At 41.6% G+C, this 15,259-nt stretch overlaps 1 protein-coding gene across 1 annotated transcript; it reads right to left on the bottom strand.

Annotated features, from left to right (window-relative positions):
- Positions 1–615: 615 nt before the first annotated feature.
- On the bottom strand, positions 616–7,365 carry LOC128268799 (protein transport protein Sec24A). Its single transcript, XM_053006024.1, has 14 exons — positions 5,931–7,365; positions 5,738–5,840; positions 5,543–5,669; positions 5,334–5,443; positions 5,030–5,261; positions 4,791–4,948; positions 4,566–4,639; positions 4,339–4,490; positions 4,016–4,269; positions 3,576–3,941; positions 3,056–3,264; positions 2,872–2,969; positions 2,658–2,796; positions 616–2,532 (listed from the first exon to the last, which is right to left on the bottom strand). The coding sequence occupies exons 1-14, from the start codon at positions 7,319–7,321 to the stop codon at positions 2,421–2,423; spliced, it is 3,525 nt and encodes a 1,174-aa protein (XP_052861984.1). The 5' UTR covers positions 7,322–7,365; the 3' UTR covers positions 616–2,420.
- Between the last annotated feature and the right edge of the window lie 7,894 nt (positions 7,366–15,259).

Raw genomic sequence — 15,259 nt, forward strand, 5'->3', positions numbered from 1 at the left:
TAACATTATCTTTGCTTTGCTATTTTGAATATGTCGAAGCAGTAGTTTCATTCATTTATTCAATATTGAACGCCTTTGCGATTTCGACGAAAAACTTTGAAACAAAAACTCCAAAGCTTTAACAATTTCAAAATAACAGTAATCATGGAACCTCTCCACAATAATCAGAAGCCAAAAACGTAGAATCAATGGTTTTGAACTAAAAAAGAACTTTACTGTATAAATGTATACAGTTATAAACAATAAGAATAATAATACAGTAAGTTCAGCAAACCTAAACAAATCAACAGCAAGATTTACACAAAGCAACAAGTCAAAGTCAAAATACACTAATATCGGTTGGGTAAAAAAAAATGCGGTTACAAGATTAATGCAACAAAAAGGACATATTCCCAAGCAAAAAAAGAATAACATATAACGGTAACCAACACCTAACCGCCGTGGATAGTGGATGTGGATAGTAATGAAGCCTAAATGTGGATAGTAATGAAAAAATGCTATCACACTATTGTTTTTACCTTACTTTTGGATCATTATTCTTACCTTACTCTTGCGTTCCCAAATACCATCACTTGGTTTATTACGGTTGGTAATTTATCGCAATTTAATATGTCTTATATTGAATGAATACACAATACACTAAATACATTCACCTCTTAACCCTTCTTTTTGGTAGCTTTGCACAGATGCGTCCCGTAGATCGTCAAACGGTCTTCCAATAGCATTGGTCTGGTCAGTTGTATGCCTTGTCTTGTACACGAGCCAGTGTATTACATTTTAAAATGGACGGCCAAAACAAAATGCAACCTAAACTGTTGGCCGTTGATACCAAACATAAACCTTACGACAAGTAACGAGTGTAGAAGTTTAGTCCGATTCATCGTGAAAACTAACCATCACACGAATTAGTTATGGACGATTAGCTGCCTCTTTATTCATAACCAACAAATTCTTGAAACTAGTGGACGCTCCTGGAAATCCTAACTATCAGTGCAGCAGCATTCATCCCTGATATCGGCGTACAAAAATACATCCTACCGATGCAAAACAGCAAGCAAACCATTCTCACTACAAGCATTTCATATAGATCTACACTGAACTTTAACTGAGCATGTAGAGACGTGCTCCATTCACTTCTTAGATGTGTCTGATTCATTAGTTACGAATTTGAATACCGTTCGATTTGTTAACGATTTTAAAAGTCAACGTCCATTGCTATTGTTCACATTATGTGCTTTAAATGTAAAAAACACTTGCATTTCTTCTACCAATCATGACGCTAACCATTTTCACTTTTTCTAGTTCTCCGTTCTTTGTTTTTTTCCTGTTGGGTACCGTAAAAACTTAATAAACATTGTGTCACAGTTGTGTTGATTATAATTTTTTATCGTTTTCGCGTGTTTTGCTTCCCATAAACATTAGTTTTATTATTATTTTGCTTTTCGCCCATAAGAGGCATATTCTCAGTTTTCTCTACAAATTCACTGCTAAGTTTGGACTCATCTCTTTCCGCATACAAGCTATCCCTCGGTACGACGAAGACGATTGAGACTTGAGACGCGAGCTACAGTATTATTGTTATTATCAGTGTGAATATTGTGATAATTTTATTCACTATTGTACCATCTACAAACGAACACCGTACCCATATGAACATATTTTACTAGAGTACACAAAAATTTATTTTACCTATCTTCCTGATTTCTGCACATTTTCTTGTTTTTTTTAAGAGACCGGTTGTTTTTTTGCTATGTTGTTCCTTTTTTGACTATTCAGTCCGAACTTTTTTTAGTGGTTGCGGTATTCGGATTTGGTGTAAAGTTCCTAAGTTAAATCTAGCACCTCAGATGCTGCCAGCACATCTTTCGTTCGTTCATCGTGGTGCAATCGGCCAAGGTAAATCGTATTCTCAATCATACACATACATCTCGTTCGAAATGTCGCTCAATTATTATGTGAGTTATGTGTGATCAATTTGATAATAGTTTTGCAAACTCGCTTTATTCATACAAGATCCCCATCCTACACAACGAAAGATTTACATTTTTTCCATCAATTCTCATAATTCACTAGTGCGCCCTTTGTGTTGATGATTTTAACTTTTATTGTTTATAAAATTATCGGATGGTATAATCCACAACGGTTACCACACTGAACAAAGCGGTGCAGGAACGATTGGCGACCGGAGGCTTTAAATTGGTTTATTATCCTTTTCTACTTTCTTTTTATATTTATTGATCTATGTGTTACTACTACCACCTATATTATACAGATGATTTGAATTTGTCTATCAACTTTTACCAGAACAAAAAACAAACAAACCTATGCACACCATCATTTTGATACCAAACGTATTGGGAACCGGCTCCCATTTTCGCCGGGGGCTTCACTGTACACGAAAAGTTACCGTGCTACGCAAACTACTTTATTTGCGTGCGTAAATGCTGCAAAAATTCATAGTACGCTAACGAATTGGGATTGCGATCGTCTACGAATTTTTCCACCAGCAAGGACCTGAACTGGCTAGTATCACTGTCGATAGTAACCAAGAAACAAATGAACCAACAATCATATTAAAATTTGAATAAAGCAAGAAATAAAGAGTTTGAAAATTCCATACATTAATTGCGTATTAGAGTACAGATGATAACACTTACCGAATGACTTGTACATATGAAGTATAAGGCTTTTCCTCGTTAATATTGTCCAAAAATGTAAGAAGCGCCTCACTGGCCGCCGTCTCTCTGCTGGGCAGTTCAATGCAAAAATCGGGAATATCTGCTACCGAATTATATCCTGAAACGTATTTAATAGAATCCGCAAAACAATAAAACCTTCCCCGAACCAGCGAACGTGCTTAATTATACGTACCCAAAATGTCGTGCACGATGCTGGAAGCTACGTTCGAACCTATGTAGATAAACATGTACGGGCCACAATCAAGAAGAAACATGGATCTAGAATCTAGTCTGTAGGTTAAAATAAGATGTAATTGAAGATTAAAGAACGTACAGAACAGTATAAGAATATTTTTTTGCCTGGTAGCCAAACTTACTTTTCAGCAGACAGCTGTAACCGTGGTGGGTCCATCTTATGTTCTTCATCCATGTATCCGCCGTTGGTGTTTGTAACGAACAAGCAGTCCAAGACATAGAACTCAGGATAAATGTAACGCATAAGCTGATCCAGAGGAAGCGATTTCATTTCGCACATCGCATAAACTCGATCGTCTAACCGAGTACTAGTTCCAGTACGGAATGCAGGCTAAGGAAACGGAATAATGAATGGTAAAATACGAAGTTCACAATAATTCAACTGTATTAATCTATATTAGTGATAGGGGTGGAATTGAAAAATCGTGTAAATGATAAAATATATTGGTGAATTATCCATAAAAACTCAACACCACACATTTTTACTCTATTTTGTGCAATTAGACACTTTCAATGCCTTGTGAAGTAAATGCTAGTATTCATGCAACTAAATATGAACATGCAAATAACAAAACGAAAAGAAGCAAAATACTACGTCCACACAATCTGCTACCACTTTGTCACTGAAAACTCATAACTTACATGTTTCAACAATGCCAATACGTATAGCGGCAAAAGACCCAAATTTTCGGGCGCCACAATTATGTTGGAGTTTTGCGGCAAATTCTGAGCAATTTTAAAGGCGCTGAAAATATCGACGGTCGCATTAATAAAGGCATCTCTGGCATCAGAAAGGCTAGAGCTGAGCGAACGATCGACGGCCATCTTCGAAAGCAGTCCCACTATGCACTGGACGTCGGCGGAGTACATCACCTCCATCAAGCTGGCCGTTACCGGTATGCAAAGGGTGTGAACACGAATACGTCGCTCAGCCTTGCTACTCGTATAAAGCAGTGCCGCCTGGAAGCACACCGATTTACACTCGGCCAAGCTTTCCTCATAAGTTATCTGTAAAAAGAACATACAAAAAAAGAGTAAAATAATCGGTCACTCGTATTCGTAATGGCTACGTCTGTTAGTACCTGCATCCCGAAGCCCGCGTCGGGATTCACGTTCGGCAGCGACAGCAAGTCGGTTGACCGTACGAAAAAGTTACCGTGGAATGTGTGGATAGCAAGACCACGAGTACACCGGACACGCATTACTGCCTCGAAGCCAATTTTGCGCATTAAATAGCGCTCGAAGCATTTGCGCAGTGTTTTAACCAACTGTGGTTTCGTCTCATTATAAAGCGGGATGTGGTGCAAGCAGCCGCCACTGAATTTACTTATACCAGCTGGAAAGGCAAGATCACACGCTATAAATGTGCCCTTTTTCCACCGTAGAATATGCGGCATATACATACATATTGTAGCTAAATCACAGTACTGACTATTCAACAAAAATAAATCCACTGCAATCTGTTGGCCGGAACAATCCAGTGCAAGGCGCTTGTAGAAATCGGTGGCTGGTCCGAGGTGGGCCACATCCTTAGACGACCGGTTGTTGGGATCTTCCCTGTTTACGAATGTTAGGTTGTGAATCAATTCGTAGCGGTGAATATTGACAGTTGTACAATTGTGTCCTTCTTACCTCGATTGTAGTGCTCCAGGACCGAAATTGGGTAAGCAAGTTTGAAATACAGTAACACGTCCCCCGGAAGCATTCTACACCAGCAAAAAAGTAGAGAGTTTTGCACGAATGGCGATAAGCGTTTGATGTATTTAACAATTAAAAATTAACTAGGTGGTATTGGTTATTACAACTCATGTATAGGAAAAGAAAATATTTGAAACTCGTTTCCCAAACAAAACATACCATCATCTTGTACGCGACCTGCAGCGCGGCTCCTAATGCACTATTTGCATCATGCGTGAACTCGAATCGCTTTGGTAGTTGTTTCAGTAAATCCTTGATCAATTCCTTGCACTCCTTCAAATTCACCAACAGATTGTCCGGATAGGGGAGAAAGACATCTGTCAAGATGGCATAACACCAGATACCGTCAGTGTTATCAACTGTTCCCTTTGGTACAATAAGCTATCAAATCTACAAACCTTCCACGTCAAGGACCGTAACTTCGTGCGGTTGGCTGTATCCCTCGGCAATGTTATAAAAATGTATCGCACTGTTGAACGCGATGAAGCCGACCTGCGTACGTGCATCCCCTGGTAGATTATCAAGGTGTTCCGTAAGCGTGTTGCAGACAGTATGCAGGTAGCCCGACTGCTGTGCCAATGAGGAAACGTCTAGCAGGAACAAATAGATGGCCGGTTGTGGAGGTCGTAGCTGCAAGATAGACCACCAATTTAATTATTATGTGCTCCTCGTATGTACAAAAAATGCTTCTAATGTTATTACCATATATTCAGAGGGTGCAATGAACTCTATGGTGCTCGATTTAATTTCCGGCCGCCGTGTCGGATCACCGTATGTCTTGGTAACCGGATCATACTGAAACTCTTCTGGCACTACATACGTCATCAAGTAAAGAGAAAAAAGAAACTCCTATTATAAGGAACTTTTAAAGGAAATATAGGGACGCATAAGCTCCCAAAGCCAAGGCTTACATTCATTCACCCTGTAGCATAGATTGCATTTCCACTTTTTGCTGTCCACAAAAAATACGAACGGATTTATGTACGTTCGGCACGTTCGACAACGGACAATCGTATTGCAGGAAATAACAGGAAGATTCTAATAAGCAGAAAAGAACCAACACGTTTTAGGATATGCTCCTGGGCTGGGCTCACCTACGAACCTACATTTAAATCACGGAATGGGTGTATCAACACACCAAGCGGTAGACGGGACTTCTGAAGCAGTGCGGAAGTTTCCGGAATCTTGGTTAGAGTGCAGCGAAATATACTGTGAAAAAAAAACATAATAATTTAATTCAATTAATAAAAAGTGATTCTAAAATCAGAATCTTCTGCAGACTAGGTTTTCAGCACATACTCTGGATTGCAGTTAATGGAATCTTGGAACGGGTTTACAAGATGTATCGGTGGAGGTCGCACCCGATCCGTTGGCAGAACGTGGCGGTTCTGGAGCAAATCTACCGAGTTGTTACCCCACAAACGGTTGAACCCACCGCGAACCACATTACTGGAAACATCGCCCGGATATGCGGGCGATGCAGGTGTTCCGTAGCCAGTTTGTTGCTGATATTGTTGCTGCTGCTGCTGATGGCGCTGTTGTTGTTGCTGATAGTCCTGTTGTGGAGGATGCTGCTGTTGTGGGGGAAACTGCTGTGGATTATGAGCTTGCCAGGCACCACCTTGTTGTTGCTGACCGAAGTTGCTCGCCGTCATCGGCTGTGCTGTCGTTGGTTGACTTAACGTCGGGCTTGGTTTTCCTATAGCAGGGTACATTGGGCGCTTGTTTAGCGGCTGTCCCGCCGCAGCCATCTGTGGTGGGACAGCTTGTGGGCCGTAAGAACTAGCAAGCGATTGCGCTATTGGCGGTTGATGATTCGCCAGACCGTTGGTGGACAGCGGCTGAGCCAGCGAGCCTCCTCCGGGTAATGGAGTTTGTTGTGACGGTGGATGATGCTGCAATTGGTTGGGTAGTGTCTGTTTCTGTAGATGTTGGTTCAGCGGCGGTGGTAAATGACCGTAAGATGTTGCTGATGGAAGCGATGGATTCGTTAACGATCCAGATACTGGCGGACCATTGACTGGAGGGCTATTAGTTAGGCCGTTACTGAGCACCGATGGATGTTGTGGAGGATTCGGACCTTGTTGCTGCTGGTGACTGCCGGTCGCAGGAGCGACCGCTACTGACCTACCCACGACTCCTGCAGAAGGTGGCCGATTTAAATTTACATCCCGAACGCTCTCAGATAATTTCTGTATTGTGTTGCCTGTTCCAACCATAGGTACCCCTCCGCCTGGAGGACCGTTTAAATTTGGAGTCGAAGCGTTCAGAGGAGTCGAAAGGCCGGATGCATTGCGGGGCGGCGTGTTAACGAAGTTTACAGGCGCACCACTCGACCAATTATTATTCGGATTGAGTTTGTAACCGCTAACGGATGCCGGAGGGCCTTGTACCGTTTGAGGTTGATTTTGACTAGATACTGGCGGTTGCATGTTATTATTCACCCCGTAAGCAACACCAGCGACAGGGCCTCTTTCCGAAGGTGGCATTTGTGGGCCGTTGCTTCCTAGAGCGGGCGACGATGTTCTCGACGAGTTCGCACTGTTGCCGTTGGTGCCGGCTAACGCAGCCACACGCTGATTGCTCGGCTGTTGCTGTTGTTGGGGAAACATGGAACCCGCTGGCGGCATACCGTAGGGTTTTGGTGCACCCAAACCGTGCGGTGGTGAATGAGCGCCATTCGGTTGCATAGGCGTTGCACCCGGTATCGAATCGGCAGGCCAAGTACAGTTACTAGAGTCAACGTTCGGGTGTGGTTGGACATTGGACATCATCGGCCCCTTCGTATCATTCTGAACCACGGAGGGCAGCTGTTCCGAGGACACTTGGGGCAGCTGATAGTAAGTCTGTTGAACCATTGGGAAACCATTTGGCATTCCATAGTAATGAGACGAATTAGACATCATCTGGATGTGACGTGTTTCTTGGCCTAAAATGGAATAGGAAAGGATCTTTCGTGAACAAAATTGCCTGAATCGTAAACATAATAGAATTTGAAAAACAAGATTTATATTAAGATCTTTTTTCAAAGCCATATTTCATATTTGTCTTTCGATAACGCTGAGAAATATATTCACCAAATATACCATATTATTGAAACTCCTCGACGTTCGTTACAGAATTGTTAAACAATGCTTCGACTACACAAATATCATTTCAAGCACATTCAAGCCACATGCACCACACCGAGCACGTGCTTAAGCGATTCAAACTAGTTTGAACTGAAATTTAATTTCGTCTCAATTGAGCGGATGAATCCACTCTTTCACTCTGGCCTGTCGGGTATCAGATCTCTTTCTCCTCCATCGATACTGTTATACAAGTGCACAAAAGGAGACGCTAAGCAACCAAAAACAGTATTGGGAACATTCAACGTGGCAGAGCCGTTGAATGTACGTTGGATGAATGTATTCCTTTTTTAACATTTTTTATGATATAACATTTTTTGGACTCTTCAAATGTAAAACAAACCTACGAGTGTTCACTGCCACGTTTCTCACTGCCACAAGCAGCAGACACAACTTAAACCGACGCAGTCAAGGTTGTGACGGCGGTCACCACCGTGGTCACCAGTTGAAGGGGAAATGAGTTCATAAACTCCGCTCGTCTCGACTTCTCCCAGCAGCAGGCCTTCACCATCGATAAGCGTCGATGACGGTCAATCAACAGAAAACGATGTATTGATACTAAAAGCTGATGAATACCTTTAACTAGATATTTCGGCAAGTGTAGGAATTTTGGGAAGAAAATTCAATGACCCTACTGAAAAAGATTGGTTGGCTGCAAAACGAATAATAAGATACCTAAAAGGAACAAAGGAATGGTACTTAAGATTGGGAGGAAAAAGACAGGAGAATATTGTAGGTTTCTCCGATGCCGATTGGGCAGGAGATACAAATAGTAGAAAGTCGACAACAGGGTTTGTTATATTCCTTGCAGGAGGAGTCATCTCATGGGCTAGTCGGCGTCAAACTTGCGTTAGTTTATCGTCCATGGAAGCGGAGTATTGCGCGCTGACCGAAACCTGTCAGGAAATCGTCTCGTTGAGAAGATTACTGACAGATATAGGAGAACGAGTGAATGAACCAATAGTAATTTTTGAGGACAATCAAGCTTGCATAAGCTTCGCGGAATCAGGCAAAGCAACTAGAAGAACAAAACACATCGAAACCAAGAAATATTACATCCAAGAACTGGTAGGTAACCAAGTTATCAATTTGAAATATTGTCCAACGGAGGAAATGATTGCAGATGTATTAACAAAACCGTTAGGGTGGATAAAGCATGCAAAATTGTGCGAACAATTGAATCTCCGTCAGAAGGACATGAACGTTGAGGAGGAGTGTTAAAAGTCACGACTGCAGAGCGCTCGCGTGAGTGACCCATGCAACGTTCATGAGCGCTCGTTATAAAAGGCGGTGACATTCCCCGCCATCTGTCATTCATTTGTCGTCAAGCCGTGTACTTTGGTTAATAAAGCGTCGAACACTACCACCAAGTTTTAACACAATGGACCAGAATGGAAAGTAGCAGCAGATAAATGAAAATAATCATATTATTCTAAAGATTGAAGCAACGAAAAATACGTGACCACGTTCAAAGGTTTTTTGGTCAAACCGTTGAAGGACAGAATCAAGGTTCGTTCCGATGTTAATGACCTAGATAATGACGGACGGAAAACTCTTCCTTTCCGAACCAACGCGAATTCCACGAACTTCCTTTCGGTACGTGACCACCAGTTTCTTCAGAGTGTGCTAAGGGAAACCGCTTGAAGCGCATAAATTGAACACTACAGATACTTGAATTTTGCAACTTGAAATAAAAATAACCGATCGCTTTACCACGCACACACTGAATCACGCAAATCCCAGGAAACGTAAACGCTTTTCTATTTGCTGTGCACAGGTTCCAATCCTTCACACTACGTTCAATTAAGGCCTTCAATGACTTCGTAACAGCATCGGAAGGGTGAAACACACACACGAACGATTCGGTCACACAATTCACGTTCAACTCAACCGTGCTCCTCAACAGCACGAACCAATCATTGCTGCATTCCCAGGGTTCCACACCAAAACTCATCAAACGCTGATAATTTTCGTGGCGATACCTTTCGACGTGAGTTGCCTCATTCAATTACTGAACACATCTTCTTTTCCTCAACAGAGATATAATTTGCACTCCACCTTTTTGCAGCGACGGCCTATGACGTTTGTGCTTCGATCGACAATCGTTTATTGTGTTGGGAAGACGGAAAAGCCTACTATAACACGAACACGACACGAATGCTTACGTTTTGTTTTCGAGGCTCAAATCGTTTATTTCGTGAAAATTTGTCACACAATGCAATGGAAAACACCACCTTCACAAATTTTCTGCACGCACGTTTCACGAACAAAAGTGATGCGAAGAAAAAAAAAAGAAAGAAATCTGACGTGGCCGATACGTAGTTTTGACAACTGTTCCGAAAGGTAGCTGGTGCTGATGGTCGGCCCGAAATTTTTCGCCCCGTCCACCGCACTTCCAACTATACGAACCTTGGCGAGCCTAGGTTGTACTAGGTTGTATACTAAGTTTTGACGTTCGATACCATAGGGCGCTGCTACGAGTCTAATTTTTTTTTGTCATATTGGTACACTCTTCATGAACGTATGTGAAGTTTCATTTCAATCGGTCACTTAGTTTTTTTTTACAAGCCATTTAGTATCGACATGTCACACAGTATTTTTACAGCTGTTATGACGTCATCATTTGATGAAAAACTTTTCCGCACGATTTTTTTTTGAAAACAGATGGAAGTCGCTAGGGCCAAATCTGGTGAATAGGTGGATACTCCAACAATTCGAACTTTAATTCATGGATTTTTGCCATTTTCAAATGCTCTTCTGACAGGGTGCGTTGCCCTGATGAAAGAGGTTGTTTTCTTCTGCAAACCGGGTCTTTTTTCACGAATTTTCGCTTTCAGTTGCTCTAAAATGTTACAAAAATAATCAAAATTTATTGTTTTATCAATTTGCAAGTAATCCGCTAGCAAAATTCCATTCGCATCCCACAAAACTGATGCTAACATCTTTTTAGGCAATTTCTGGACGAACTCGTTTCGGAACTGAAGAAAAAGGTTCATACCACTCCTTAACCTCTTGTTTTGATTCAGGATCATGGTATAGACCTAAGTCTCATCCATAGTGATGATTCAATGCACAAAATCCACTTTATCCTATCGAAAACACTTTAAATGTTGTCAAGAAAGATGCATTCGAATGCGTTTGTAGCAAATGCGGCACCCATTTGCAAACAGCTTTCTCGAACCCAAAACTTCAGTCAAAATATTGGTTATACTGCTCAATGAGTTGGCTAGGTCTTGTACTTAATTTCTATCAGTGATTGGACGATTTTCGAAAACGATATCCTGTATTGTTTTACGATTTCATGTTGTGTCTGTTTTTTGACGTTTTTGACATGGATCGTCTTAAAGGCTACTACGACCACGTTTAAACTCATAACTCCTTTTAACCACCTAATTAAAGGTAAAGAGTCCTTATACACTTTCAACATTCGTTCATAATTTTCCTTTGCTTTAAACCTTTCAAAAATAAAAATTAAATCACTGCACGATACTTGATTTTTTCCATTGTAAAAAATACTGTGACATGTCGATACTAAATGGCTTGTAAAAAAAAAAAAGTGACCGATTGAAATGAAACTTCACATACGTTCATTTGAAGAGTGTACCAATATAACAAAAAAAAATTAGACTCGTAGCTGCGCCCTATGGTATCGAACGTCAAAACTTTGTATACAACTTAGTATATATAAGGCTGGCTAAAAAGTAATCCATTATTTTTCGGTAGATGCCTTTAGTGATCGATATCTCGTGAAGTATCGATCGTACAGTTTCAAGTTTAGGCTCGTTTTAAAGCTGATACTTTACACTTAAAAAATGCTTTCATTGTTTTTGTTTGTTCTATTCGTTTGTGAGTTACAGGGTGTTAACAATGGAGGTCAACGCAAAAAATTCGGTACATTTTACATTTTTCTTCCGAAAAGGCGAAAATTCAAGCTAGGCCGCTGAAATTTTGCATGGTGTTTATGGTGCCGATACTCTAACAGCTAGTTGCGATAAATTTTGGTTTCGTTGACCCGTTTCAGTTATTTTTTATGTTAAAGCCTCGCGGCAGACACGTCATCGAAAATGTCGATAAAATCACAGAAATAATCAAAGTTGATCGGCATGTTAGTAGTCAGAGCATCGGCCAGGAGCTAAAGATTAACATCAGACAGTTTTAAGCCATTTGCGCAAAGCTGGATTCACAAAGAAGCTCGATGTTTGGGGCCACCCTATTTACACCAAAAAACATGATGGCTCGAATTTCCATCGCAAGTTTTGGCCAAACGGAATGAAATCGACCATTTCTTAAACGGATGGGTACTGGGGATGAGAAATGGGTACATACGACAATATGTGTGAAATCGGTCGTGGTCTAAGCGTGGTGAAGCAGCTTAACCTGTGGCCAAACCAGAATAACGGCTAGGAAGGTTCTACTGGGTATATGGTGGGACTTGAAAGGAATCGTTTATTATGAGTTGCTTCCGTGTGGCCAAACACTAAATTCAGATCTCTACTGTCAATTAACTGCACCGTTCGAAGCTAGCAATTGACCAGAAACGACCAGAATCGGCCAACGGAAGAGGTTTGTGTTCCATCAGGACAACGAAATGTCACGCACGTCTTTAGTGACTCGCCAGAAAGTCCGGGAGCTTGTTGGGATGTTTTAATGCATCCACCGTATAGTCCGGACCTTGCACTAAGCGATTGACACCTTTTTCGCGCATTACAAAATTTCCTGAGTGATGAAAAACTGAGATCAAAAAAGGATTGTGAAAATGGATTGCTCGAGTTTTTCGCCAATAACGACTAAGTCCTTTTACAAAGAGGCATTAAGCCTACTTTGAAAAGACAACAAATTTTCCAACAAAACGGTACATATTTGACGAAATCGGACCATTGGAAGTATCTTAAATAATGTTTTGAATTCACCCAAAAATAATGGATTACTTTTTAGCCAGCCTTATATACAACCTAGGGCTCGCCAAGGTTCGTATAGTTGGAAGTGCGGTGGACGGGGCGAAAATATTTTGACAGTTTGTTTTTGTTTTGGTTTGTTTCTGTCAGTTTCACGAAATTTAAATTGATGTTATTTTGAAAAAGAAAACTAAAATAATTCTGTTGTATTCGGGTATAAAATTACATTAAATATAAAACACATATAAAATTTATTTGAATTATTAGGCATCCCGGGATGATAATATAGAGATCGATTGCTTAGCTTGAGTAACCGTGTGAACATTGCCACCATTTTGCAGAATCAGTATTAATTCTACGAACCGGTGCGGTAAATCGAACCGGTTAATCTACGAACCACCAATGATACCATACCTCAAACAAACGGCTAATCTCTCGCGTGGGTCAATAGCCTTGCGGTAAGTCGTCGTCTGTCGGCTAATTGGATTTTTCACAAGATGATACAAGGTTTCAAAACTGTTCTTCGACATTCTAAAGTAGACGAAGAAACGCTCTTCGTCACTCTCGAGCTCCGGTGATACTCGCCGAGATGTCTCCGTTTTTTGTTGGTTTCATGGACCCAACAACGGCCCGATGGTAACAAAACGGCACTAATAAGCGCTAGTTCCTCATCACCCGATGCATTTAACATATTGACACAAACAATCCCAAGGAGCCACGAGCTTTCGAATCGCCGGCGTGCCGTCGACGCGGACAGCAAATCGACGGTATGCCGTCGACAGGACTGCAAAACGGCCTGCTATCGACGGCATGCCGTCGATTTGCAGTCCCGGCGGACTGCAAAACGGCCTGCTAAAGCTCTTCGTTTTGAAAAGGCTTATTTTATGGCGAATAAACTGACAGATTCGATTTGTTTGTTTACATTAGAACGGTGTACCGGTGTGTATGTGTGTTATGTGTGTTTGCCAAACATTTTACGCAGTAGACGGCGACGGCGGGTCAGTGCAGTTCGTTTCGTTTCGTTTATTTCGTTGGATGTTCCGTGTTATGAGTTAAACTAATCGTTTCAACAATTATAGTTATGTGCACCGATTGATGTCTTGTTCTATTTTAGCTTCGTACTTGGCCCATCGACAAATGTAAAAACGCCGTCAAGCGTACCCGGCCAAACCCGCTGCCGCCAGATACATACACAGCGACTGTACCCGACGGCATGAATGAATGGTGTATTGCCATTCATTTGGTTTTGGAACGAGCATTTGGTGTGCGGCGATATGTTTTGAATCAGTTCAAACATTATAAAGGTAAGTAAGGTGTAAAGAAATGTATTTAGTGAAATGAGCATCCGTTTCGTTGTAGGTTAGACGAGTGCTGGATGACTTGGAATTGAATGAGAACGATGTGCGCACCAACTGCCAGGGAATGGTTGATGATCCGGTGACATTTTCAACAAATTTTGGAATTTTTATGAAGTCGTCAAATTACTTATGTTACCACGGTTTAATAGTTCGGGACCGGGTTAAACCAACCGTGGGAACCACTGCTCAGAACGGAGTCCGCCTCACCGTATCGCCGTCGTCCGTATGGCCTAATGTCGCGCACTGCTAAGTACCCCAGCCAAGCAACTGGACAAAGAGGTATGACAAGGGAAGGTAGCCTCCGCGGCCCGAGTTAGCCGTGGTATGCGTGGCGAGGGTGTTGCAGACATTCCTGCGCCAAAGCAACTGTACGGTCGTGCGTAAGATAATCTATCAATCAGTAGTTCGGTTCAGTGGATTGTGAATCAGTGGATCAGTGGTAATGTTGCAGCTCATTGTGTGGGCCCTTTGCTGTGAGGTCGTTAGCGACGAAGGGGACCTGTTTTGAGCACTGATAGTGGGTTAACGCCAAAACGCGGTGTTCGTAACCCGTGACAAATACCCAAAAAAAATGCCGTTTCTTTAATTTGTTTTTTTAGCGACACTGATCGTCGTTTGTGGGCCACATGGATTCACTGATCGTCAAACGTAACATTAAACTGAAATGGTCAACCGTAAAATGGTTTTCGTTTGATGTTCCAATTCCCCGTTGTAGCGCTAATGTTTATTGTAACTTGCTAATGTTTATTTACTTTATGTTTCGTTTTAGAACACAAGCTTGTCATGGTGGGACTGGACAACGCCGACAAGACGACCATTCTGTACCAGTTTCTGATGAACGAGGTGGTTCACACGAGCGATCGGATTGAACGTGGAAGAGGTACGCACGCAGTTTACCAGATAACCAGTGGCCACTTCGTAAGCCGCTCACCGGTGACGGGTGTCCATTTACCTCGTTTCTCATTCATTCGCCGTGCCGCGTATTTTCGTAACGTGCACCACGCAGCTGTCAAAAGTTCATAGTCACAACTGGTTGTTTGTTCTTTTAATGCGCCTCGCAGATCGTGTGGAAAAATATCCACTTTTTGGTGTTTGTAACCAATAGATTGTAATGCAATGCGTGCGTAGTAATAGTTAGTAATATTGTAAACCCGGCGATTGTGCGTTCGTCGCTGGGTAATGTAACTAAGTTTGTATTTTTAAAATAAATAAATAAATAAATATGAAAAATAATTTTACTGGCTTTT

The sequence above is a fragment of the Anopheles cruzii genome, chromosome 2, assembly GCF_943734635.1.
Source record: "Anopheles cruzii chromosome 2, idAnoCruzAS_RS32_06, whole genome shotgun sequence".
NCBI lineage: Eukaryota > Metazoa > Arthropoda > Insecta > Diptera > Culicidae > Anopheles > Anopheles cruzii.

Excerpts from the sequence above, each read along its gene's own strand:
- LOC128268799 (XM_053006024.1), bottom strand. The coding sequence starts at position 7,321 with ATGCAACCGAATGGCGCTCATTCACCACCGCACGGTTTGGGTGCACCA. Across the intron at positions 5,670-5,737 it reads ACCCATTCCGTGATTTAAAT|AATCTTCCTGTTATTTCCTG; the intron begins GTAGGTTCGTAG and ends TCTGCTTATTAG. Across the intron at positions 3,265-3,575 it reads TATTGGCATTGTTGAAACAT|CCTGCATTCCGTACTGGAAC; the intron begins GTAAGTTATGAG and ends CCGTTTCCTTAG.